This window comes from Durio zibethinus, chromosome 4 (genome assembly GCF_047325235.1).
Source record: "Durio zibethinus cultivar Kanyao isolate XHJ-2024 chromosome 4, ASM4732523v1, whole genome shotgun sequence".
In the NCBI taxonomy this organism is placed as follows: Eukaryota; Viridiplantae; Streptophyta; class Magnoliopsida; order Malvales; family Malvaceae; genus Durio; species Durio zibethinus.
Window position 1 is genome coordinate 34548152 of NC_143165.1, and position 27990 is coordinate 34576141.

General features: G+C 33.2%; 2 protein-coding genes, 1 non-coding gene and 1 pseudogene across 9 annotated transcripts; 3 read left to right on the forward strand and 1 right to left on the reverse strand.

Moving 5' to 3' along the window:
* The first annotated feature begins 906 nt into the window (after positions 1-906).
* Positions 907-15469, forward strand: LOC111286996 (uncharacterized; annotated as a pseudogene). Its single transcript, XR_016341784.1, has 26 exons — positions 907-1264; positions 2333-2445; positions 2580-2706; positions 3045-3143; positions 3217-3285; positions 3392-3526; positions 3609-3677; positions 4753-4808; positions 4930-5089; positions 6656-6820; positions 7557-7641; positions 7733-7964; positions 8233-8327; positions 8440-8482; positions 9093-9250; positions 10640-10750; positions 11063-11131; positions 11247-11390; positions 11670-11744; positions 11829-12005; positions 12118-12203; positions 12805-12859; positions 14087-14212; positions 14299-14412; positions 14768-14882; positions 15110-15469. The product of XR_016341784.1 is annotated as an uncharacterized LOC111286996 (transcript).
* A 1126-nt stretch (positions 15470-16595) lies between these two features.
* TRNAS-AGA (transfer RNA serine (anticodon AGA)) lies at positions 16596-16677 on the reverse strand. Its single transcript has one exon. It is a non-coding gene; the product is annotated as a tRNA-Ser (tRNA).
* A 121-nt stretch (positions 16678-16798) lies between these two features.
* Positions 16799-24089, forward strand: LOC111287786 (protein ESMERALDA 1-like). Of its 6 annotated transcripts, XM_089760017.1 has the most exons (8): positions 16815-17992; positions 19118-19187; positions 20261-20332; positions 20452-20540; positions 20979-21109; positions 21304-21471; positions 22569-22734; positions 22865-24089. In XM_089760017.1, exons 6-8 carry the CDS (start codon positions 21361-21363, stop codon positions 23041-23043), a joined length of 456 nt encoding a protein of 151 aa, XP_089616143.1. In that variant the 5' UTR covers positions 16815-17992; positions 19118-19187; positions 20261-20332; positions 20452-20540; positions 20979-21109; positions 21304-21360; the 3' UTR covers positions 23044-24089. The 6 variants fall into 6 exon arrangements, with proteins under 6 accessions (XP_089616144.1, XP_089616140.1, XP_089616139.1 ...); XM_089760018.1 differs by lacking the exons at positions 20261-20332; positions 20979-21109 and having other exon boundaries at positions 16799-17992; positions 22865-22920; positions 23480-24089; XM_089760014.1 differs by lacking the exons at positions 20261-20332; positions 20979-21109 and having other exon boundaries at positions 16802-17992; positions 22865-23057; positions 23480-24089.
* Positions 24090-24345: 256 nt separating this feature from the next.
* Positions 24346-27963, forward strand: LOC111287785 (phytanoyl-CoA dioxygenase-like). The gene is made up of 9 exons (XM_022878459.2): positions 24346-24414; positions 24537-24661; positions 24745-24805; positions 25266-25334; positions 25453-25571; positions 26449-26596; positions 26682-26826; positions 26934-27020; positions 27697-27963. Exons 1-9 carry the CDS (start codon positions 24360-24362, stop codon positions 27737-27739), a joined length of 852 nt encoding a protein of 283 aa, XP_022734194.2. The 5' UTR covers positions 24346-24359; the 3' UTR covers positions 27740-27963.
* The last annotated feature ends 27 nt before the right edge of the window (positions 27964-27990 follow it).

Here is a 27990-nt window from a genome sequence, read left to right on the forward strand (position 1 = left end):
ATTTAAATTTATATATAATAAAAATTTAAAATTATTTAACATTTATAAAATTAATAAATGATTAAAAATTATTTTTATATCAAATAATATATATTTTAAAATTGATAATAATATATTTATATCAATTAAAATTTAATAAAATAATATTAAAAAAATAAAATACAAAGCAATAATTAATTTATAAATTAATAAATGATTAAAAATTTTATAATAAAAAATTTTAATTATTTCACATTTATAAAATTAACAAATGATTAAAAATTATTTTTATATCAAATAACAAATTTTATATCAATTAAAATTTAATAAAATAATATTAAACAAGTAAAATACAAAACATTAATTAATTTAAATATAAATAAAAAATAAAAAATAATGGCATTATAGTAAATAGTTTAGTTCAGTAGCTCACTGGATTATTTTTTTTCGGTAAAGAATTATTGCTTCGGTGCAGTAGAGGAGCTCAATCACACTGCACTAGTGGACATCCAAACGAAATGAAATGGTACGATTGCACCAAAAAAAAAAAAATTCTCCTCACATTGATGCAGCGAGTGAATTCATATGAAGCTTAAGTAAGATAGATTTCTAGCTTGCATCAAAATCAATTTTTATTTGGGTTTAAAATTATGTTAATAACTCGGTGAGATTTCAACCAAATCCAACAGTAAATTGTTAAGAATTGAGATGGAGATCTATGAATAAAAATTTGATTTAAATTATAAAGTAGCTTTTATGGTTAAACTTGTAATTTTAATTCAAAATTTTAAAATATAAAAAATAAAATTATAAAGAAACATTTAAATAATAATAATAATAATAATAATAATAATAGAGGAGAAAAAATAATGAAACAATAACACTAAAAATATGAAAAAGAAGAATATAGGAGAAAGGAAAACAAGCGGGAGAAAAACGCGGCGAAGAAAGAAAAGCATACGTGAAAGAAAGAAAGATAAAAAGCAAAGAAAAGAAACTTTCAAATTTTCATTATCTTTTTCTTTCTCTTCCTTAATAAGATTTGATTGATTATTGATTCTTCCCAAGCGAAGCAAAGCAGAATAAGTGCAGACTCAGAACTGGGGAAAGAACAAAAATCCTACATTTTTTGATTTTTTTTAACAAAAAAAAATGGAGGATGAAGTAGTACAAAGAGTATTTCAAGAAGGAGGACGAGACTATTTCCATCAACAACCTTCAACTTCCACTTCTTCTTCTTCTTCTTCTTCTTCTTCTTCTTCTTCAATCTCTTCCTCTCCATGTGGTAAGTCCCCCTTTATTATTGTTATTTGGAAACCAAAAATAGTTGTATTTGTTTTGAGTATTTGAATTCTGGGTTATTGGGTCCTTGTTATTTCTTTAATGAAATTCGGATTATGAAGAATTTCTGTTATTGATAGGCATTTTCTTCTGTTTATTTGACTATTCACATTTTTTCGTTGCATTTGCTGTGATCATGGTTTTCTAGTTTCAGGAAACAAGTATTTAAACTTGGGAAATCAAGAAATTTGGAACCAAATGATTTTCTTCTACTTATATTCTTGAATCATGATCAATATTTGCATTTTTGGTTCTTTATTCATGTACCATTGCTGTTTTATTCTTAGATATTTTTGTGTTTTACATATGTGTTGAATTTGTAATTGTTCACCGTTGTCTAATTTGACTTGATGTCATTTTGAGCTGTTGGTACGTCAAACTAGTATTGCAGTTTTTGATGTTGCCTTTATGCCATTGATGTTTGCCCCGATTTTGCTGCATGATAAATTTTGATGGCTGTTTCTGTTATTAAAAAGTGACTATGAATTCTAGATGATATCATGCAAGGTTTCCCCCGAGTTCAACTCTTGATATAAGTATGGAAATCTCTAAATAAACTTTATAATTCCAAAGGTTGTGCTAATTAGGATTGAATAAGTGAGTTAAGCAAAAATTGGTTCATTCAAATAATGTGAGATGCTCTCCCTCTTTCTCTCTTCCTAATTTTTCTTCAAAATTCTTTTGCATGTTTGAAAGCTTTCACCTTCCTTCTATTTATTTTTCTTCACCAGTATTGTCTGTAGCATATACACAGATGGTTTGAATAACTTTAATGAATTTTGGTTACCATATGCAGTTGTTTTATTGGTTGCCTATGTTTTATATTGTGGTGCTTTATCTCATAAATTCCAAATTTTCTGTTTCAAGTTCATCCTATATGGTGTCAACGCTAGTAATAATTGGTCTCTTATGAACTTCTAATTTGCAGTTTGTTGATTGTTTGAGTTAAATGTGCAATGTTCTTTGAAAGTTTACATTGAGCCTGATGACTGTTTGGGTTGAAATGATACAGTCATTTGATCATGGCTATTATTTGCTTGTCAAATCCATACAAGCACTCAGAGAGCAAAAGGAGGTTCTTGTCACAGTAGGCATTGGTGGTCCCAGTGGATCAGGAAAAACAAGGTATTTATCTATCTATCTATCTATTTATTTTTCAAAAGAAAGTTTGTAAGAATCGGATAATTCGTGCTGCATACTTTCTTTCTTTTCGTATTATAAAATCTTTTGGTTTATCTGGTGGTCCCAATTTCCAAAAGCTTAGCAGAGAAGGTAGCATCTGTTATCGGCTGCACTGTTATACTAATGGAGAACTATCGTGATGGAGTTGATGAAGGGAATGATTTGGATTCAATAGATTTTGATGCATTAATAAAAAATCTTGAGGTTTCTATCTGCTTCTCATTTCTTTATAATGGCTGAATTTTTACTTTTTTGGTTAGATTGAACCATGATAAAATGGTTTTTAATGTTGACATCAACATCATAATTGTTCATATGCTGAGCACATGGCAAAGTGGCTAGTTGCTGGTAAATGCAATTTTTCAGTTAAAATATCCGTTGTTTGTTGACTTTTTGGGTCAACATGTTACGAAATTGTTGTTTGAGTGGTACACTCGTCTAATTTATTGCTTATGGAAATTGTTTCTTCATCTCGATGTGTTTGGTGTTGTTCTAATGTGTATACATCTTAAAATTTTCCCTTTGTTTTTGGTTGAATACAGGATCTGACAAAAGGGAAAGATACTATGATACCAGTGTTTGATTTTCAACAAAAGAAACGTGTTGGTTCCAAAGCTATAAAAAGTACTACATCCGGTGTGGTAAGCAAGTATGAAATAGGATTTATTTTGAATTATGGCTGCTTTGGACTTAATTTGCTCATCCCTTTTTTAGGTAATAGTTGATGGTACTTATGCTCTGCATGCAAAATTGTGCTCTCTGCTTGATATCCGAGTTGCAGTGGTAATATCTTTTTCCCTAAGAGTTAGGTTCGATTAAGGCTTTGTGGAGGTATCAATTTTTTACCAGATATTGACATTATGCTTCTGAATATGTCATGGTGTATCAGGTTGGTGGTGTTCATTTTAGTCTTCTTTCCAAAGTTCGATATGATATAGGAGATTCTTGCTCCCTGGATTACCTTATTGATAGCATTTTCCCTTTGTTTAGAAAGCACATTGAGCCTGACCTTCATCATGGACAGGTTTTTTGTTTTTTTTTTTTTTTTTGTTCTTACTTATTGAAAATTAACTGGCAATTCCTCATTAATTCTGCTTATCATGCAGATTAGAATTAACAACAGCTTTGTATCATCATTTAGAGAAGCAATCTACAAGCTGAAATGCAGAAGTGAGGCATGTGATTACATCTTATCTTACTGTTACATAAAATTCTAGGCATAATGTCATATATTGAAAATGTAAAGAGAACTTATAGATCTATTTGGAGTCAACAAAGAATGTTCATTATATGGTTCATTGTCATAAACACTGTCATATTATCTTGATAATATGTGGTTTTGTTAATTATGTTATTAGTTTGCATACTTGACTATGGACTTCTTTGGTCATTTGGTCTCAAACATACGAAAATTGCTCTCTCTCAACTATTTGTGTTAACTCTGTGAGGACAGTTATGATGCATTTATATATAGTTACTTGGACTCAATATTGGTCATGTTTGTAGTAGCATGTATCTTTTGTCAACTCATATCATATGGATTGCCATTGCACTAGAGGGAATAATTTGGCATAATGGTTTAGACCAAAATTGTCAATTACCTAATGATATTTTCATTGCCCATGGTTCCTAGTTGGAATAATGTCCCAATTGAAGTATGTTTTAGGACAAACAGTTTGATATTTTGTCTCAGCTTCTCTCTCTCTCTCTCTCTCTCTATATATATATATATATATATGAACGATGGATATCTTCTCTTTGTTTAGTAACTATTGCAGTTTAGGTTGGTATATATGTGCTGGCTGGAATTTTCTTGATCTTGGAATACAGCTTTATTGAGTTTCATATGGCAATAAGGCTTAAATAAGGTTTTGTAGCCATTGTGATATTACTCTAGGTTTTACAAATTCTTTCATAAAAAAACGATACACATGTGAATGAGACAAAGCAAAAGGTGTAAGTGGTTTACTTTCTTAAGTTATTAGTGTCATGCTCATAGAAAGAAATGGGGAAGAGTGGAAATGAAAGCATAGAAAGCTCTAAATATATTACCCCTTGCCAAGGAAAAAAAAAAAAGGAAGAAAAGAACAAGAAATTGATTAATTAGTTACCTGGAGCTGTCTTGAGTAAACATCCTTTTATTGTTAAGGACCTCTAGATGTTCCTTGGCTTTAATGTATAAATTATTTTTTGTATTATTAATCAGCTATACCCTTGAAAATCTCATTTGAAAATATATTGTTGTGGCAGCCACCTGATGGACATTCCACCTCTTTCTTTGAAGAAAATGAAGCACAAACTGATAAGTGAGTGGTTCTGACTATTACTACATAATATCTATATGCAGAGTGTTAGTTATGTTTGTCTCTCACTGCTTTTTTCTTTTGATGTTTTGGAACTGAAATGAAAAGTTCATCTTGCTTTCAGTTTCATTGAGATGTACCTTAGGCCCCCATCAGCTAGTGAAGAAGCACGGATAAATGATTGGATTAAGGTGCAGCAATCTGGTATTAGATATTATCTGTCACTTGGGGATCAGAGAATTGTCGACAAAAATTTCATCATCAGACCAAAAGCTGAATTTGAGGTCAGGCTTTTTGTCCTCGTTTACAACTCTAGTGCTGCCGTTGTTGTCAAACTGAAATGTGTCATGGTTTCATTCTCTGGGTTGGCTGTGTTACTGTCAAAATAGTTTACATGCTGTGGTATAGCTGGGGGGGGGGGGGGGGGGGGGGAGGCATCAGGGGTATTGACCCCCCCTTGGCTATTGAAAGCTTTGTATGGTTATATCTTTTTCTTTGAAAAGGTAAATTTTGTTTTTTTAGCCCCCTCACAAAATTTGTAATTGATGTAGTGAATTTTATAAGTTATGGGCTCTTTTCATTTTAAATCCAATTAATAACTTTTTTTTCCCTTTATTATAAGTATTATTACACTTGATTTTTTAACTCCTTAAATTAAGGATTTGTCTTTTTGATCAATGAAATATGTGTGTTTTCATTATGGAATGAAATTAGTAGTTGACACTAATTGTTATACATGTTTATCAGTTTCTTTCTAAATTTGTTATGAAAGAGGCAATGGTTAAAGGTATCTCTATCTACATATTTTGCACACAATAACTTTACCCTTTTCTTCCTTCTTTATTTCCTAAACCCTTTAAATTATGAGTTGAAAAGCTTTAATTTTTTCTCATACTTTTGAATGTATTAATTTATTTAATCTTTTATATGTGCTGTATAAGTTTTATTGTTTGAAAGTTTTATACTATCAAAAGAAATCTATATAAATTTTACTCATTATAAGGTATATTCTTTTTACTCTTTTTTTTTTTTTTTGTTATCGAAGAGCTACTCTTTAATATAAATTCTGTGCATTTCTTTCCTAATAGATGACGAAGGTTGGAATACTGTCATATTTGTCTAATGTGATAGTACCTCATTCAGATGTAACATGCTTGAGACAATTCCAAAATTCAACATGTTGAAAGTAGCACTTTAAGTGTTTATTGGCTTCTGGAAAAGTTAAATACCAGACTTTTTGATTGAACTGTGGTTATACTGTCACTTTTATCCCACTTATTGGCGTCTTTATTTCAACAAACTCTGGCCATTTATGTCATATGTAGTTAAAGTTGATGGAAATCCAGCATTATTGGGCAGAGTTGCAGTGGTCATGGCTGTGGTATAATGCCAAATCTAACTGCAATCATTTAAAGATGCAGACTTGTTTTAGTGGTATTCTTTTGTTAATTGTTTTTTAACATGGGCAATTATGTGCAGTAATACAAACATATTCTGCCACAATAGCTATATGCGACATGATGATTAAAAGTGAAGTTGCTGGTGATTGGCTCAGCTTATATTGGTCCTCGATCTATTGTTCTTCTACATCATTTAGAAGATATTTCATAACATACTTCTTGACGTTGGAAACTTATGTAACAAACCATCTAAAAAGTTAGGTCGATCTGTATTCTATGATTGTTTCTCTGCATCGCTGTAGTAGATAAAAAAACATGCTTCTTTTTGGTGGAAACTTATGTCAAAACCATCTGAAAGTTTGTTCATTGTGCCCTCTGAGATGGTGTCTTAATATTACAAATAGCTTAATGTGGTTTTCTTTACCTGTTTTGATATCTAATCTTGAGCAGGTTGGAAGGATGACACTAGGTGGACTGCTGTATTTGGGCTACAATGTTGTAGTCAGTTACAAAAGGGCATCAAAAGCAGTTAGCATTGGCAGTCTTTCCCTGTCATTTGAAACAATTGATACTCTTGAAGAAACCTTCTTGGTGCTAAGGGGCACAGATAGGAAAGTATGAACTTAATTTTCTTCCAGAGGGAAACATCTAAGGTTTTCTTTAGTTTCTTATATCTTCATCAAATTATTCTGCGCTTGCCATCAGAAAATATTAATATATATCGCAGTGAATGGTACACACTCAAGTATAAGATGTTTTGCTTTATGTACGTTGCATATCTGTCATATCTGTTGGTTATACATGGATTATGAGTTATGACTAACACTCACATGTGTGAATATGATCCTGTTAGCTTGCTCTTTGTTTTAAGAAAAGTTTTGATAATTGGAGATAATTGTGAAGAGACGTTTTGTTATCCATTAGGCATGCTTAATGAGTGAGATTATCACCTTGTGGCTTTTCATATAGAGCTGACTTTAATACAAGTAAGATATGTGAAAAAAAGGAATATATATGGACCTGCTGTGACCAATCAAAAAGTTGTTGCTTTAGTTTGGTTCAGCATTGAGTGAGAGTGATCAGATGCAATTGCTTAAGTATCATGCAAAAAACTCAAAATGAGAACTCAAGTTTCTCCTTTGTTTTATGGTAAACATGTTGTATGTTGTCGAAATCCAATGTATAACTTTTGTTATCTTCTTGCAAATTTTCAATCTTTATCTATCATGTTTGGTTCTTTGTGGTAAGTATTTGGGTTAGTGAGTAAATTTAAACTCTCATCTTCAGCATTCTATGGAAAAACAATTGATGAAAAACTTATGTTCATGTTGGTTGCTATACTGTTGCATAGACAGTTGGAGCAGAAGTGTTGAGGATGGGTATTACTGGACAATGGCTCACTAAGTCATATCTGGAAATGATTCTTGAAAGAAAAGGTTGTTCACTAGATATGATCTCCGTCTAACTTTCCTTCTGTCAGTGTAGCTATTGCTTTTTCTTTTTTGCTTAAGTTAATTCCACTCTCAGGTGTACCTCGCCTCAATACTCCTCTGCTTGTTTCTACTACATCCATGTCTAGTAATCAAGAAAAAGTGATTGCAGCACCAAAGCCTATCTGTACCACTCCAAACCTTGTTACCCCGGCTTGAGAATATATCTCAGCCTTGGACTCGATCTCCGACAAAATCTAAAATGGAACCTGTATTACCAACATGGCATTTTACTTCATCAGATCTTTCACATGGCGGTTCTGTTATAGGTACGTCTCCTCCTCTTGGACAGTTCAATAACTTTTCAAGTATTTCTTTTGGTACAAAGGGAGGGCGAAGCCTTGGGGATAAGGGAAGGGGAATTGTAATTGTTGGGGATTGGACCCCAGCCTTGTGGGAATCCACCTCGTAAGGGACGTGGGTGAACGATTTGGGCTAAGCCTCAGGTTCAACTTTTCAGTTATTTCTTTACCTCAAATATATCATGAAGAGTTGTAATTAACTTTATGTGTAGACTTTCTCATGAAGAAGCTACAGATTCTTCTGCTTTCAGGGATACGATGAAACTTGCCCCAATGCCTGATTCTTATGACTTGGATCGGGGCTTGCTTCTTGCTGTTCAAGGAATACAGGTAATGAAGAGCTCTTATATTGAAAAGGCTTGTAATGGTAAATAGTTTATGAGAATATCTGTCACGTCCAAAGCTGATTTTTTTTTTTTTTTTTTTTGGTTCTCTTTTTCAGTTTTTATTGGAGAATAAAGGTTTTCCGGTTATAGTTGGAATTGGTAATGCTCAAAAACATACATCTCTCTCTCAATTGGTGATACAAACTTCTATTCGAGTTTGTTGATAATGTTTGAGTGAATGAAACTAGTCCTAGCAAATATAGTTCTCTTTCACAAATTTAGAGTCTGGTTGGTCATGACTCGTGAAAATGTGGGACTACTTGTTGGTCAAACAGTTTGGTTAGCTCTCTTTGGATAACTGCATAGTAAATTCTTTGATAGTTATTAGCTTTAAATAAAGTATGAAAATCAATATTAATATGCTTTTACCATGATTTTAGATACTTGCCTCTGTCCCATTTTGTGAATCTTATTTCATGTAGCATAACTCTTTTGGCTTACTAGGGAAGCAATTTTGAAATCCAATGTTTCTTTTCCTATTTCTGCATTTGAGTGGCTTAGTCAATGTGATAACCAGAGTTTGAAGCTTCTAATCCACACTTCATCTTCTTTAGTTTGTAGGAACTACATAAATGACTATTAAGTTCTTGACCTATAAAAGAAGAAAGAAATAAATTCATGTAGTTTTCATAATTTACTTCCGAATTTGTTACTATTTCCCCTTCTGATTGCAAAACTCGTGCTGTTGATGTCTCACCTGCTTTTGCAGGTGGTCCTAGTGGATCTGGAAAGACTAGTTTGGCACGTAAAATGGCAAATATTGTTGGTTGTGAGGTAGTTTCCCTTGAAAGCTATTTTAAGTCAGAGCAAGTTAAGCATTTCAAATACGATGACTTTAACTCTCTTGATTTGCCTTTGCTTTCAAAGGTAAGCTTCTATTTTTGTGTGCATTTTATTAAATTGTTTCATATATTAATATGTGCCTTAAGTGTTGAGGCTAAATGACGCATTTAACTTCATGTAAACCATAGTAGTGGTAAACCATACACCTTGAAAACCAAGGAGTAACTAAAGGTTTTAAAGGGTTATGATTCAATGGTTAACTTAATTCCACTTCCAGCCTCACTTCATTTTTATAACACGGTGACCAATTTCCTTGAATGCAAAATTCCATGTTTTCATTTTCAATCATCTAGATATTGCTCTTTCACATGCTTCTTGAACAATTTAAAGTTTTTAACTGACTTTCATAGTTTTTCTAAAATTTTATTGAATTCTTCAAGGACTATGTTAATCCTCACCACTTGAGAAATATGATGGCTAAAATAAGAAGATTATTTTGTTAATTTTGGAAAAAATTTTAATAAAGCTTAAGGGTCATTTGGTAACACCAATTGTTTGTTTCCATTGGTAAACAGTGTATTGCTTAATTTTAGACATGGGACATAAAAAAAAGTCTTTGTCAATATATATATATATAATATTATTCTTTCTTCAAATTATCAAAGATATTTCACCAATATTACTTTTTTCAGTACTTTCAAGAAATGTGTATAATATATAGAAAATAATATTTGTAAATATATATTTTTACCGTATGGAAATGATTTGTAAATTGTAATAGTAATAAAGTAATAATGTATATAAATAACATTTACATTTACATATTAAAATCTACAAGTCTTTGCTATATATGTTGTATAACATATTAATTTCAATCTTGACAGGTTTTTATTTGTTATTTCAGATTAAATTCAAAAATTAGTTATAATTATAGTATTATATAATTTTGTATTGTACTCTATATTTCTGTTTGAAATATTGATTTATTATATTCATGTCATCTATATTTTATTTTTTTATATATTCATTGCAGCATATTTATAATATTATAATAGTCACCTTTTATAAATTTAGAATACTATTATTGTATAAATAATGTTATATTAATATCATTCCTATAATGAATATCAACAGCAGTGGAAACATTGTTTTCAAAACCATTAGAAGCAATAATTTCTTGTTTCCAACATTTGTGAAAACTTTGTGTTTGCTTTGACTTTTCTGGAAACAAAAATTAGTTGAAGTGTTTTTATTTTCATTTTCAAAATAGTGAAAACCAAAGTAAAAGATAAGAAATGAACTCATTAATCAAGGAGAGCTTAATGGTATCCGGATGCTGGTGCCATATGTTATACATAAATAAAAGGAATGTAGATTGAAAATATTTTCATACCTTGTGGTTTATGTTTAATGTTGATTGGAAAGTTTTAATCTGATCAATAATGCTTTGCTATTTCTATTTCATCTTTGCAGAACATTGGTGACATAAGGTATGGTCGAAGGACAAAAATGCCTGTATTCGACATGGAGACTGGTTCTCATAGTGGGTTCAAGGAGCTTGAAGTATCTGAAGATTGTGGTGTGGTCTGTTACATATTCATTTCATTGCTGTCAAACCTTGCTTTTTTTTAAAAAGTTATTTATTATATATTTTTTTAACTGAAATATAACATGGTAAAATATACCAAAGGTTTAGAAAATGAAAGATGAATTGCTAAGGTAAACCATTCATTCTCTCTAGATTCAAGTGGCCTTTTAGTTGTTTTTAAGAAAGATTGTTTTTAATCATAAATACTATCTGATATTTCTTTAATTGAAATCATCGCTAAGTTGTTCTAGTCCATTGGGATTAAATACTCGTAACATTTTAGAATTTAATTTGTTTCTGCCGACCAGATCATTTTTGAGGGGCTTTATGTTTTGCATCCTGACATCCGAAAATCCCTTGATTTGTGGATTGCTCTTGTAAGATGACTTCTCTAATCCATCTCTGGGGCTTGATTTTCTCATACCATATGTGTATTATCTTGTTTTCTTTGAGAAAAAAAAATATTAAGTTGGTTGTTTTCTGCAATACCAGGTTGGAGGTGTTCATTCACACCTGATTTCTCAAGTTCAAAGGGACAAAAGTAGAGTGGGGTGTTTTTTGTCCCAAAATGAGATCATGATGACAGTGTTTCCAATATTCCAGCAGCATGCTGAACCGCATCTTGTTCATGCACATGTCAGTTGTCTTTGAATATCTCAAACTTTTAGTACAGAGATGTGCTTTGGAGTATCAGAAAACTTCTGGTATTCTTTCTGTTTAGATTTTGTGTAGGTATACATGTTGATAAGTATTGTACTGCATGTGTATGTATTTAACCTATGCATGACAATATATGTTGAATGTACATATATGTATGTAAAGGTATGATTCTGTGAGTTACTCTGATGATTATTCAGCAATAACTCTGATCACAAGGCTAACTTTGTGTTCCGAAGCTTTTTTGTATTCTTGCAGCTCAAAATTAGAAATGACTTTGATCCTGCTCTTTCTCCTGAGAGTTCACTATTTGTTTTGAAGAGTAACAAACAAGTAAATATTACAAAGTTTCTAGTCTAAAACTTGTGTGCCTAGTCTTTTTACTGACAAACCATTCCTATTTGTTCTTGGTATCAGGTGGCCTATCAAGATATTTTAAAAATCCTTGACTCTGCAAAGTTCTGTAGTTCTGTTCAGAATTTCATTGATATATATTTAAGGCTTTCTGGAACTCCTGCAAATGGGCAGTTAGTAGAAAGTGACTGCATACGTGTCAGAATATGTGATGGAAGATTTGCATTACTGATACGAGAGGTTAGTAGTGAAATTTATGTAAAATATCTTTTAGTCCCTGCAATGCAGTTGCTTTTTCTAAAACTGTAGCGAATAACTTATATTCTGATTTCTTCTCGATTCTTTCTGTTAGCCAATAAGGGAAGGAAATTTCATCATTCAGCCCAAAGTGGATTTTGACATTAGCATTAGTACAGTGTCTGGCCTTCTTAACCTTGGGTAAGTCACATGTTTAATGTTGATGTTCACTAGAATTTTGCTATTATGGAATGTCATTTATGATAGTTATTGAATAAAAAATGGTTAATAGCGTGATATTAAAGCCCCATGTTGTCAATTAGGATGAGGTTTGAGCAGCCATTTCCGAGGCTGAATCCAAATGCCTCACAATTTTCTTTCTTTTTTTTTCCTTCTCTTGGAAAAAAGGGAGAGGGGATTAATAGGTGCAGTTGAACAAAACTTTGAATATTTCAGGGAGAGAAAGTTAAGTTGATACTCTTTCATATGATTTTGAAAATTCAAAACCCTGGTTGGGTGTATAGTTTCATGGGTAACTTATGAAAAAGTGGCATGAAATATGCAACTTGAGGGACTTTTTTCGTTGACACTGCATTTGTTAATGATGGGGCTCAAACATACATGTCTGATGTTTTAATATAGATGGTAGTCATGATTTTTGAGAGCTTGCATATTTGAAAAATTAGCATATTGGCCATAGTCTGCTATTTTCTGTTTCTTTTTTTTCTTTCCTTCAGGCATTTCTCACTGATAAGTTCATGTTCAATTGATTGGAGTTGTCTATTCCTTTCCTTGGTGTCAGGTATCAAGCTGTAGCCTGTATTGCAGCATCTGCACTCATCTACCAAGATGGCGAGGTAATATTGGTTTGGGTTTTATAATACTCGTTTTATGTTGACATGAGTGGCTTTTGGAATCAATTTAGTTGACTGAAAGTGTTGGCTTCTAGTTTTTCAATGTTCTGACTTCATTCTAATTCGTGATTAATGCCAAAATTTCCATTCTACTCTGGGTCATTTCTGAAGTTTGCTACTCTACTTCAATTTAGTTGAATTTTGCCTTTGAAATCTAACTTTGAGTAATTTTGGACAACATTAACAGAGATGCAATATTCTGTTTGTATCAAATTAAAAAAAAAATTAAAAATATGAAAAATATGATGTGGCAAGTCAGAAAGTGGACAAAATATCTGGAAAAATGACATCATAGCATGCCATGTTGGAAGTTTTAAGCAAGGTTACGCTACAGGTTCACATGACAGGACATCAGAGGTGTATCTTGAATTTAGCTAGCATTTTAATTGGGCTGAGCTTTGACTTCTCTTGTATTAATCTGATCAAGAGATATTCCTAAATTAGGCACTTTTACTTTATGTCTAGACTACATGATAAAATAGTGGACTATTTGGTAGAAGTTACTGGAAGATCCTGTTCCTATGGTGTTAATATAGCTACTTGTTAAGTACTTTTGCTGGGCAATAAGTTTATTGGATATTTGTTTCTATATCAAAGACTGGGATTGACATTACAGCAGATGGTAATTGATTTCAAAGGCTAGATGCTGCAAGTGAACCAAACGAAGAGGTTTCACATTCATCTCTATAGGGGCAAGGGCTTAGATGAGACCTACCATCTCTCAGCTCAGATTTGGCATATCCGGTGTTAGCAAGACTGTCTTTGAGGGGGAATAGATTTTCTGGACTATTTATCTTTCCTAGCTCTTTCTTGAGTGTGTTTTTCTTGTGAGTAGGTTCACATGGAAAGTTTGAAGTGGCAAAACTTTTATTCAATCTTCTATACCTGTACTAATACTGTTGAAAACTACACTGTTTATGAACTATTTTTCTCTTCCTTTTCGTTTTTTTGGTTAATCGCTATTTTTGAACTTGAGTCAATCACCTAAACATTTAGTTGTGGGAGGGGGTCAGAGAGTGTGAATTTTTCTTGACTTGAATATTTTCCATGCATGTGCAGTCTTTCTGCATGCATTAAGCATAATATTATCAGGGTGCAAAAATACTTGGAATTGATGCATTATCAGTCTTCTACTTGCTGATTAAAGATGATGTTGATGTTGTTTTTTAGATTCTCATTGAGGTTGATCATCTACAAGATGCCCCTAGCTCTTACCTACAGATCAAAGGGGTCAATAAAGAGGCTGTGGCTGCGGCTGGTTCCGCATTGAAACTGGATGGGTCATACTCAACAAAGGTTTGGCCTTTGATTGTGTGAGATAATTAGGTATTGTTGCCACTTGTCTGTAAATTAAAATTAATGTGACTTTATTCATCTTGTAGAGTTATCTCCAAATAATTTTGGAAAGATTACCGCTGGTGGAAAGAAGTTACAATGGAATTCACATTCATCAAGCTGCAAGATTGCAGGAACTTGTGGAGCATATACGATCCCAGGTGTTCATTGTTAAATAAAATTAAGCAATCAACCTATACTAGGTAGCCTTTAATATAAGCTTCTTCATATAATGCTTATGATGGATTAAAATCAGATTATAATCATGGCAATTAGTGTCTGCAATATGCATATTCATGGTGGTTTAGAGTCTGCATCTTTACAAAGATATGAAATAGAATTGGGAGGACATAATGTTAAAATCAGATTATAGACATGCCAATGTTATTTGCATATTCTTGATAATTTAGGGTCTACATGTTTATAAAGATATTAGTTTTTATGCAATAAAAATGGACGGTATCAAGGTTTATAACTCATTTTTTAATAGTAATAATGTTTTAGTGGACCAAACAGGGTGGCAGTCCACCATCAGAATCCTCAGAGTAAGGAGGCTTCCCCAATGGAAGGCATAATAGAAGACATGCAGCCCAGGATTAGAAGGCTTGAACGGTGGCATACCATCAATACGGTACTTTCCCTACTGTTTCCCATTTTTTCCCTGGTTTGATTTCTTCTTTCTTTTGGAAAAATCTGTTTTCTTTTTTCTGCTTTCTAAGAAGTTGGAATTGGATTTACTTTGGAATAAAGGTTTTTTTAGACAAGCAGATGGAGCTCCCATTTCTATTGGCTCCTTAGTTCATGACCAGCATCTTGTGGAATCATTCGATTTCTACTTATGTACTTGTCTTCTGACAGGTGCTGTCGACGTTTTTGATGTCTGCCCTTGTTGGTTATTCACTTTACCAAAGAAGGCGCCAATGACATGGCTTTTCAGTTACTTGAAATTGCCAATGGCATGGCTTCCTGCGGATTTTCTTCCCCTTTTTGCTACAATTAAGTCATAGAAACCAACCAAAACTTCTTACAAAAGTCAAAATATCTGTCTAGCAGCCAACTCACAGGGCAGCAAATTCAGGTTTGCAAAACTTACAATTCAAAGTTTATAATTGTTTTTAGTTCCTCCATTCTCATTTTGTAATTACAGCAAATTCCATTTTCAACTTGGTGTAAATCTTTCCATTGCAAATGGCATATATATATATATATATATATATTTTTTTAATTATGCGATAAGAGATTTTTGAGTTTTGTTTGGTTCGTTTTTTTTCAATCTAAGTTTATCTGTGTCGAGTTTAAACAAATTTATAGCAAATGATATATTTTGCATTTGCTGGCAGTAAAGTTTTTGCCAAGCGAATAGAAGATGTTTATATTAAATGAGACTGTACATGCGAGAAACAAATGATTATTAATGGAAATGAACATATACTTCTTGTTTCTTGAGATGAACTCCAATTGTCTGTACAAAATGCCTAGAAATGCAAATTTCCAAGTCTGTACAAAATATAGTTCTTTATATCTTGTGCTGATCCCTTATTTATATAATTCTAAGTTGGGAGTTTGCCCCTCTACTTTCGTAGAATCTTTAAACCTATAGACCTGTTCTATTTTAACTAAAAATATATCGCGCCATCATCTTTTTATTTATTAAAATAGGTAATTGTTTTTATTAATTTTAAAAAAAATTGTAGTTCATTGAAAAATTTTGATTATTTTCTCCGATAAATACAGTGTTACGAAAGTATTTTTATTTGGTCAAATGAGAAAGAGAAGTTCTAAGCACGTCTCTCTCTCTCTCTCTCTATATATATATATTTACATTTATTATTTTTAAAATTTTTTAAATAAAATTTTTTAATTATTCTTTATATCTTAATTTTGAAGTTTTTGAATATAAATTTTCAATTAATTTTATAATTTATTGAATTTTTACCTTTCGTAAATTAAAAAGAATTATAGTTAGAGTTTGAAAAAAATTTTGAAAAAAATATCTTATAAATATGTAAATCTGACAATTTTTAAAAGCTTTATCATATGTAAATATGAAGGTTTTTAAAAGTTTCTTGATTTATAATCTGAAAATTTTTTAAAATTTATAAATTTAGAAATTTAAAAATTGAAAGAGTGGGAAAAATAAAAATAAAATTAATTTTATTTATAATTTTTAAAATAAAAAAGTGTGAAAAGTAAAAAAAAATTGTGAATAGAAGCTGAAATTTTTTTGTAGGGAATACCTTTTCGATCCCAGGGTTAAAAAGGGCAACAAAAATCCGTCAAACTAACAAGGTTTAAGAAAAATAAGAAAAATGAGAAAGTTTGATCTTTGAAGAAGGAGAAAAATCGTGAGCGGCAGGATTCGAACCTGCGCGGGCAGAGCCCACATGATTTCTAGTCATGCCCGATAACCACTCCGGCACGCCCACCTGTTTGTTGTTCGTTATAGCAATAACATAGAACATGTAATTCATACATTGGGTGACTGCAACACGCTTGACCAGACCACGCTTGACCAGACCACCTCAAACAGATCTTGGATTGGACTCACATTTCATAACTCATCGTGAACAAAGTGTGTACTACAGCAACTTTCCATTGGGGACAAAAAGATGTCCTCCTATCAAAGAATCTTAAAAACCAAACATTGCCTTACAAAACCGCCTTGCTGTTTATCCAAGAAAGAGAACTCCTACTTTAAAACTACCCCTGCCAAACTCCAACTTAGGGTCATAACTTAGATTTGACATGGCAAAGGATTGAAGCTCAGGAATTAGAAAACCAGATGAATACGTAATCGGACAACCATGCAGCATCTTACCAATGTTTACTTTCCCCCATGATACTTGATTGACTGCTTGATATAATGTGAAGTTCTACTACTGCAAGAGAATACTATGCCATTTCTTCATGTCACTTCAAATGTTCTTTCTCATCTTTTGCTCATTTTGTTGAGATTAATTGATTCGATTAAAAAAAAAAAAAAACAGCTGAGTTCCGGGGGAATGGTGGCCGTGGGTCTAGGAGCAAGAGACAAGGAAGGGAGAACGATTCACTCCAATTGTCAAATTTAGACACAACAGGAAACGACAAGATCACCATTGTTGCCTTTACATTCTCTAATACTAAATTTCCTTTTATAGAAAGTGAAATAGAAGTTAGAAATTCTTTGATGCGTGAATCTTGAATCACCATATTCACCAAAATGGTCATTTATTTCTAATTCAGAATTGAAAATCTCCTGTTCAAACTCAGTTATAAAAAAAATAAATAAAATTAAGAAAAAAAAAGCTTCGATCTCCTTCTATGATGTAGCCACTAGCCAGCAAGAAAAAAAAATGCCGAAGGAACAAATATATATATTTTTTGTTTTTGTTTTTCAAATGCACTCAAAAAATAGGATTCCTAGTAGAGGCCACAGCGCCCCATCACTGCAGGCATCACCATTACGGTTACCGAGGTACCGCCACGGGAGGAAGTCGGGTCCGTTCAGACCGTTCCAACCGGGGCGGACCATAGCCCATCTTCTGGCTTGGTTACTTCTCTCGGTTCTTCTTCGTCGACAAGGGTTTTTCCTCTTTGCTTCTCTCATTTACGTCTCTGGGATGCTTCTTTACATGGGCACCGTTTCGTTTGATGTGGTTCCCGTTGTTAAACATCGACCCGCACCCGGCTCCGTTTACCGGAGTCCCCAGGTTTATGAGAAGCTTAAAATTGACAGGCGATTATTCCTGTGCTGATGCAGTGAGTAACTGGTTTTGATTTGTTCCTTTTTAGTCAAATTTGATGGATTCTTGGATTTTATGATTGCGGGTATGATTTCTTGTATGGTTTCTGTTTTGGGTCGGATTTGTTTGTTGAACCATTTCAAATTTTGAATTTTTGTTTGATTTTCCTTTTTCTTCTGGGTTTGGATCTCGTAAATTTTTGAGGAACTTGGGCAATGTGGTTATCTGAATTTTTCCTGATGATTTTATGTTGTGTTATTTATCTTAGTCTTAAGTATTTTGAATAATTCTACGAATTCTTAAAAGTTTAGAAATAGAGATTTTTAAATTTATATTCAATTTGAAGAACAAAGTTTAGATATAGAGGTTTTTAAATTTATATCTCAATTTGAAGAACACCTAAAAACAGAATGCTGAATCGAGGAATCATTTTTGGCATTGTTATTTTTCTTTTTCTTTTTTTAAGTTTCATTATTGTTTTCGGAGGAAGTAGACCCCTGTGTCTCGTTGTACATGCTTTATTTCCAGCTGTAACAACCTTTCGGATCAAATCTGGATCTGAAAAACATGGGAAGCTACATTGTCTGGCCAGTTGACTTTATTTTTTTGGATATTATGGTAAAGATAATTGTATTGTGTTCTATTTATAGTACAAATGAATTGAAGTCAGAGGCTTCATTTGAATGATTAAATCTTAAGGCAATGCAATACTGGTGCTTTGTTGATGATTTGCTTCCTTTACACTAACTCTGACAATTTGATAATTATTTGATAGTATTCTTTTACAGAATAGGAATAAGAATAACTCAATCACTCTGTTACCAGAATCCTAGGATGGTAAACAGTTACCATGGTATCATTTCATAATAGAGTTAGTTGATTTGGTGCCTAGTACAATGTATTTTTTTTTTTTTTTTGTTTCCAGCTTCTCTTATTGTGATTCTTAAGAGCAATATGAATTACAACACAATCTAATATAATTTGAAATTTTTTTATGTATTTAACTTGTATAGTTATTCTTTACTGCAATAGTTTCATGGTTAAGGCTTTGAACATTTCAAATTGATTGTTGAGATTTACATCTGATGCTGATTCATGGTTTGTGATTATATCTACCCTAAATTTATTGAATTTGGTGTAGATTTTGACTATTTGGAAAAATTCTTATAAAGGTGGGGAGTGGAGGCCTTGTGTAAACAACTCCTCTGAAGGTATGGATTCATTCCCTTTATTTTATTTTAAGCAGTTCTTGATAATATTTCTGTTGCTTCATTGATATTAATTAGGCTCTTTTAGTTTTCTGATAACTAGTTGTGTGGCAGTAAATATATTATAAGTAATATCTATATTACTGAATCTCATTGTTGGCATTACTTTTGGCGAATGACAGCAAGTTTGCTTCTTTTTGTATCTACTCCCTTTTTCTTGATGGTAACTGTTGCAAGCATCAATATTTGACTATCAAAAATTGGAAGAGTAATCATTGTCTAAGTGAATGGCTTTGGCATGTAAGATAATTTATTACATGCCACAAAGGAATTGGAATCAGACACTTGAATTATATAGAGTTACATCTGAAGGGAGTTAAAATTATTTGCAGAGCTTCCGGGTTCTCCCCTATTTATACAAATTTTATATTTTCAAGCCATATATTTGTTTAAAAGGTCAGACAACTCAGTATGTTGATTGATTAGGTTTTCACGCTGGTAAGTCAATGATCTTGGGGTGCTCAGCATTGCCAATTGGTTCTTATGTTAATGACAGTTTAAAAATCACATCTGCAATTTGACTAAGTTTTGCAATAAAGTTTTCCCATTATATCAAGGAGAATTTATAGCATTAGAAGATTCTTTCTGTCAAAGGTGTGTGAAAAGCATATACCATACCAACACTTGCATCATGTTTGGTCGATATGATTTGTTTGGCCTAAACTGTTGATTGTGAGTGACAGAATTTGAAAGTGCTACTTTGAGGCAGAGAGAGAGAGGGGGGGGGGGGGGGGAGGGAAGGAGAGGAAATGTAGAAGTCCACTATGTGAGACGGCAACTCATTAAAGTTTTTGCAAGAATCGTAGTATATTTGAGGACCTCAGGAGCCTCATTAACATGTTAGTGTAAATGTCACATATGTAGAGTTTTAGGTGCCATTTCCAGTGCTTTGCGCATTCAAAGTATTTGCCTTGCTCTCTTTATGCATGCTTCATGTTTATATGCTCGAGTATGGTTTTTTGGTTGTTGACTATCTTCAATAGTTTAAAATTTGGCTATTTCTTTAACTACTATAGGCTTACCTGAATCAAATCGTTGCATATAAATTGAGGCAAATGGAGGCTTAAATCAGTGGAGGACATCAGTTGGTTTTATTCCTAATTAGTTTCTATTATTTATGCTTTACCTCTGGTTTATATAAGCTTGCCTATTTTATGATCTTGTTAATTTATATTTTCTCTACATGTTTGTTTTGGATACTTTGTAGATATGCAATGCAGTTGCTGTGGCTGGCTATCTTAATGCAACACTTCTAATCCCTAATTTCCATTATCATAGCATATGGCGGGATCCCAGGTTTGTGACCGTCTATTTTCAGTTATCATGTTGGTTGTGTACCATCATGGAATTGTGATAAAAGTCCTAGTAATCATTTCTCTGACAAGCAAATATTTATTGAGAAGCTTAACCTGATAAATATCATATGATCTGATCCTCTAATGGAGAGTTTCATTATCGTTACTTCTAATTTGTCTCCTGATATCTTGATTTTTAGCTTTAGAAATTTTCTATATTGGTCGTGTTAGGCGGTGAAACCTTGTTGATTAAGATATTACTGAAATTAGCTATATGCTTGCATGATGATTTTAGGTTGTGTGAAATTCAATTAAATCTCAGGACTCTACTATGTTTGAAATCCGAAATGTTAATCCGAAAAGCTGACTATGCTTTCTGCTCGAAGAATAGGAGAATGTATTTAAAGCCTGATTGCAATTATTTTCTTTTCATTGCAAGCCAAGAATTGCTTTTTGAAAATTAGGATGCTTGGTGAATTATGAAGCTTTACGGTTTTCAAGTCCAATACTAAGCCTTGGAGAAACTTTGGTAGCAAGAATGAAAGAGCGCTGTGCAAACAGTAGTGGCAAGTATGTTTCTATATATCTTCGCTTTGAGGATGTTAGTATTACTTTAATAGAAAATGTATTACGATGACCTTTTTTAACCTAAAAAAGGATTACTGTTATGACTTTAAGTAGCAGTAAATTTTTTCCCTGGTCGAAACTAATAGTTATCAACTCCATTTTTGTAAGAAGCTGACAGTATACTCTTCCATATGCAGGATGTGGTTGCTTTCTCTTGTTGTGTATTTGATGGAGGGAAGCAAGAAAAAGAAGACATGAAAAAAGTGAGGGAAAGAGGCTGGAAAGGAAAATTTACAAAACCTGGTCGAGTTATATGCCCTGGAGCAATCAGGATTAATGGAAGATGCCCAATTACTCCTTTAGAGGTATTGTTTGTTGCACTTTTGTTGTTTATAAAGTTGCTTGTAATTGAAAATTGAACAGGAGCAATCTCTGCTAGATGATAATTTTATTATTGTTACTCATCCAAATAAAAAAGATAATTTTATTATTGTTAGATTGGGATGCTACTTGGTAGATTAGGGTACGTAATGGATTATTGAAGGTCTTCTTTGCTGATGGTAGTCAGAAGCTCTCAATTTGTTTTAATCCTTGATGAATTTCTCAGTTCATGCTCTAAAGTGTTGATAAATGGCATCAGATAAAAACTAGAATTTTCTAACTACTTTGCAATTAAGTTTATAGGATGTGTAGACCAGCGAAAAGTATTCATTATGTTGTAATTATGGGACTACTTTTTTCTGGTTCAGTAATGAATTGTTAGTTTCTTCCTTTACTCGGTCATGATATATAATATGATTTTTTGTCCAGTCACAGGCATTGTGTATTAGCATTCTGCTGAATCGATGTAATTAAAAAGTGAGAGAGGTTGTGGCTTTGATAGAATTAAGATAGCTTGCCACATTTAAGACTGAATTTTCTTAGTAGTTTCTTTATGCGTTAAAGATCATGAAGTGGATGAATTTGCTCTTGGTCTAATTCTAAATTTAGTCCCCGTACTGACCTGAAATGTCAGATGTAACTGTTATCGGTACAAATTGAGTCAATAGAGTAGGGATTCAATTGGTCAGTAGGGACTAAATCCAACATTTTTGTATAGTACTAGGCTGATCTCACAATTTGACTGCTTCTTTATGGATTCGATGCTGCTTGAGGTAATGGAATCTCAGGAAAGATTATTTATTGTTGCTCTTGAACAGCCTTATGGAATTTCCTTGTCTATTTGACAGTTTCATGTGTTTATTGCTTGACCTTGACCAAAAGTTGGCATATCTAAGTTACAGATTAAAACAAAAATTCACGACATAAATGAGCATTGCAACAGTGTGATGACTATGGTGTTCTTGTGTTAATTTAAGCATCCCCAAGATAGTTGTATACACACACACACACACACACACACACACAGATATTGACACTTATATCAATGATAATTCATTTAATATTTTCTTGCCCCTATTAGGTTGGATTGATGTTTAGAGGAATGGGATTTGATAACAATACATATATCTTTTTGGCATCTGGAAAAATATACAATGCTGAGAAAACAATGGCTCCATTACTGGAAATGTTTCCCAACTTGCTAACGAAAGAGATGCTGGCATCTGGGGAAGAACTTGCTCCATATAAGTTCAGAAGCATATATGAGATTTCAACTCTTTTTTTTTTTTTTTTTTTTCCTTTTTCCATTTTAAGACCTTCGGTAATGCCTTTGGCATTTGATATTTTATCATCTCTTTGACTTGGATTACTCCTTTCAGAACTTCTCTTCCAGGATGGCTGCCATAGACTATACTGTTTGCCTTCATATTGAGGTATTTGTGACAAACTCAAGGTGGAAAATTTCCTCATTTTCTGATGGGCCACAGGAGATACTTGTATGGAGGACACTCAAAGACAATTTGACCAGACAAGCGAAAGTTGGCATTGCTATTTGATAATCCTAATAATGGTTATGCATTTATCTTATATCTAAAATCTACCTATACTTTAAGGCTTTGCTTGGTAGAGAGTATGGAAATGGATGAGAATGGAAAACTTATTAATTTAATAGTTAAACTTTAAAGTAGGAAAGTGATTATGAATTTTAACTATTAGATTAACAAGTTTTTCATCTTCACCCCTTTCCATCCTCTCCACCAAGCAAAGCCTAAGTTACTTTTTTTTTTTTTCCTTAAAGTAAGGCAATTCGACCAGACAAGCAAAAGCTGGCATTGCAATTGGTCATTTTGGAAGTGTCCTTAGGGGAAATCTAGGGATAGTTGCTATGTTCTATAATGAAACACATATCATCATGGGTTCTTGTAGAATGCTTCTTATTTGTGATAATTGGAAATAAGAACTGCTGGATTCAATTTACCATCCTTATTCCAGGTGGAAAAGTTTCAAGCGACAAATGCTGAATATGTGGTCTCATAGTGACTTAAACGGGATTTGAACTGAAAAGGCCAAATGATTCAATATATACATTCCCATGCCCTGACTGCATGCATCGTACAAACAGATCAGAAGACTCAATATCATCATCAGCCACGTGATCTGCTTAGAGAAATTTTGATGGGTGTTTCTTGTTCCTGTAACCTGCTACCCCTCCCCCCCCCCCCCCCCCCCCCCCTTCTTTGTGTCTAATATTTTCATTCTTTTTATCCTCTTCATTTGGCAAGGGGGCGTACAATTCAATTTTGGGAGCTTTGAGGATTTTTCAAAGGTCACATTGATCTAATTATTTGACCGGGATCGAGTTGATGGGGAGTTGCATCTGTTTGTATATGATGCCAGAGGACACAAAAATTGACAATTTTGCAATTGGAGGGATTACCCCGGCATTAACTGGAGATTGATAGCAGCTGCTGTATCTAACCAGCTGTGGATATAACACATCAGATTCTTTCACACCCTGGTTGTGTGATTTTTTGTAAATTAGTTGCTGTTAGAATTGTAAGACTGAAAGAAAAGAAGAAATTTTGTATACATTTGTCGGAAATCAGGGTATTGTTTTTGCCTGTACAATTTTTGGTCAAGGTCTTTATCTTTTCTTGCTGGATTTGTTTTCCCTCTTATCATTTTAGACTAGTCATGGTCTATTACAAGGCAAAATAGTTACAGAGACATGATCTCGTATGTTTGTCAAAGGTTACATAACAAAAGTCCAAACTCGTTTACGTCATTTGTTAGACTACAAATTTTCATATTTCAACACTTTTTACTTTACAAAACTTTGAGAATCCTTCCTGTCTCAGCGAAAGCAACCGCCATGGGAATCGTCGGAAATCTCACTCCGGACCAGCTCCACTCCTTCAACTCTCAAGGTCACCATCACGGCCGCTTTTCGGCGTAACAATTCGTTTTATAAAAGCAATAGAGCCGGTGCTTTTTTACTCAGTTCTTTATCTGATCCAATTTCAAATCTGGGTCTTTTTTTTTTTTTCAGGCTTCCTTGTAATGGAATCATTTACGAGCCCTGAAGAAATTGAAGCTATGAGGAAGAGGATGGAAAAATTGCTTCAAGACTTTGACACCTCCACCACCGCTTCTATTTTCTCCACCAAAAATCCGGTTTTTTTTTTTTTTCTTGGAGTAGTAGTAAAATAAAAGCTAAGCTTACATTTTGATAATTTCCCAATATGGGTATTTTGTAGTTAAAGTTGACTGATGAATACTTCTACGAAAGTGCTGAAAAGATTTCCTTCTTCTTTGAAGGTATATTTTTAATTATTGTTGCTTTCTTACTTTTCTTCACTCTTCCATTGTCTCTCCCATTGCTTTTCTTTTTTCTTCTTACTTTTGCTTTCTAAAAGTCCCAAGTTTCTTTTGAGAACTAAACATTTTGGATATAATGAACCTGTTGTTACATTGAAATTGAAAGGTTTGAATAAGTTGCTAAATGCACCGTTTACTAAAGCACTTGAATAAGTTAAGTTTGCCTACCTTACATGATAAAGCTTGAATCCTTTATATTGCTTTTACATGTTATCTATGGTATAAAAGCATTAACACTTTGCTAAAATGGTTATTAGTGCGGATTATGTGGTAGAGTTTGATATTTGCTTTTAGCATTAAATTATCTATTTTCTTTTTATCACTTTGGTGCCTTTCGAGGGTGGTGCTAGTTTTCTTTGTTAACGTTAGGTACTTGTCTTTTCTTTTGTTGTGTTGGCAGAAAAAGCATTTGATGATGATGGAAACTTAAAGCAACCGAAGGAACTTTCAATTAATAAAGTTGGGCATGGTATGTGATTTGAAAGGTGTTAAATGGTTGTTATGCTTTTATTATGGCATCACGTTCATGTAAATAGGTTACATATATGTTTATTGAAGCTAATCCTTCAATGTATTTGCCTGTGCAGCATTACATGAGATTGACCCAGGTTTCAAAGAATTCTCTTGCTCTGCGAAAGTTTCGAGTTTGCTTTTCTCCTTAGGTTACAAGAGGCCAGTGATCATTCAGTCAATGTATATTTTTAAGGTATTTAACTTGTTTTTTCATTTCTTTGATCGTGAAGGCATTGTTTCTCTAGTGATAATTGCTACTAACCTGAGAATTTCAACTCCAAGTTGTAGAGAGGTTCTGATTTCAGTAACTTGAACATGATAGTTTTACTTTAGAGGGAGATGGTGCATTTTGTAATATGTGCCAAGGCTGATTCTTCTTTTATTTAGTTATAGTTACATATGTTAATTAACACATTCAGTCAATGACTCATGTGTCCATTTTGCATGGATGTTTCCCTGTAAAGGAATTTTTATTTGGCTTATAATGTGAGCTCACTAACTGGCTCTTTCAAGGTGTGGGAAATCATATTGCAGACAAAGCATAAAGATTGAGCTGAATTCTGATGGAATGGCACCTTTTTTAATCCTGGAGTTATTTTATTTTTTCTCAGGCCTGTCCCGATTTATTTCTAGTTACATGCTATTTTCATTCTTGATTATTCAGTCTTTTCTTCTCTCCTGCTACCCTATGTGTGGATCCTACAGGACCTTGCTATTGCTGCACTTTTGCTAACATTTAGGGGTATAATCTTTCCTGTAAGATTTAGGAGTTCCTAGGGCAATGAGGTTCCATTTGTTGGCTGTGTTGTTTCTTCTGGTCGAGTCTTCTCCCACTGAGTATCTTCGAAAAAAAAAGCAAGATTCTGGGAGGTGGTTAATCGAATCATTTTATTATTCATCATTCAGAGTATGCAACTTTTTTGGTAAAAGCAGATGTAAACATATGGTCTGAATTATAATATGCAGATGTGATGGCAGATTGTTTTGATGCTTTTTACTTTTTGCTGAGTTAGACTTGGTTGTATACTGAACTTCTCTTCGTTCTGCTAAAGTATGAGTCATTTTGACAGCAACCAGGTATAGGAGGCGAAGTAACTCCTCACCAGGACAACTCATTTCTTTATACTGAACCTCAAACTTGCACTGGGCTGTGGCTTGCTCTAGAAGATGCAACAGTTGTAAACGGCTGCCTTTGGGCCATTCCTGAATCTCAAAAAAGTAACGTTTTTGCCTTTCCCCCATATGTGACCTTTTAAAATAGATTGACGATATCTTATTTTGATCTGCTCTGTTTTGTTGCCAGAGGGCCTTGTTAGGAGGTTCATTAGGGGTGAAGATGGAGTTTACTTTGATCGGCCTTCGCCATCCTATGACCAGAAAGATTTTGTCCCTATCGAAGTGAAAGCTGGGTCTTTGGTTGTAATTCATGGTGATCTTATTCATCAAAGGTTAGTTTAAAGAATTTTATTCAGAGCTCATTCAGCTTAATGGCCCAATAACTCACTGTTTGTTTGTTTGTTTCTTTTTCTTTTATTTTTTAATGCTGGGACTATAGTTTTGAAAATCAATCTCCAAATTCACGGCATGCATACAGCTTGCATGTGGTAGATACTGATGGCTGCAAGTGGGCAGAAGATAATTGGTATGTACATGAGCATTTATGTGTATCTTTTCCCTTTTTTGAGATGATTCTTCACCTCTTTATGCTCCACAATTTCATTCTTTTATTCTTCATAGTATAGACGTAATAGTATTTATCTAGAAGGTGCTCGTAATAAACATTTTTTGCTATTAAGAATCATATTTTTTTCTGGATGATATATGGTCAACAGACGATGCTCATGCTACCATCATCGACAATATTTCCCTCTGGTCATATTGATATGCTAGGGGAACCTATAAAGAACTTATCCTTTGTATATGTATGGAGATTATATCCTCACAGGGAAACAATATTCAAAAATGGAAATTGAATTAGTTACGTCCTATTTTTCTGTCCAAAAGTGTCCTAGAGAAACACATCCATTACGATCTGCCATACATGGGAGAGATCAAGAAAGGATCTCATTCATTTGATATAGTAATCATGTCTTTCACTATTTTTCATTATGTTGGCGATAAATGTGATGCCATAGATGCAAGACGATAGAAATGCTCTAAGGAGATAAGGATGAGTTGATCTATGGTAGTAGAAATCTGTTGTAAATATCAACGACTAATTTCTTTCCTAATTGACTGAAGTCTATGCTTGCACCTCTCTATGTGACTCATGGTTTATGTAGTGATCATTTTTCTACTTGATCTTTTCCCCTTTTCAGGATCAAAAGAAAAGTGGAGCCAGAGCCCCTCTATGCTTCTTGATCAGACCCCTGAGTTTATCCGGCCCTGGTAGTTGCATGGAAGTTTTCATGTACGTGTCTAAGCAAAAATCATCTATTCTCAGTGCCAGTATGTGTACGATTATGCTCACCCAATAATATTTACTGAAAAACCAAAATGGCTGCCCATTTTGATGTTTCTTCATCTACATTTCGGTGTTTATTGACCTCTTAACAATATAATAATATCTGTATACAAATTTAATACGTAGCCTATTTTTTAATGCTTTTTGG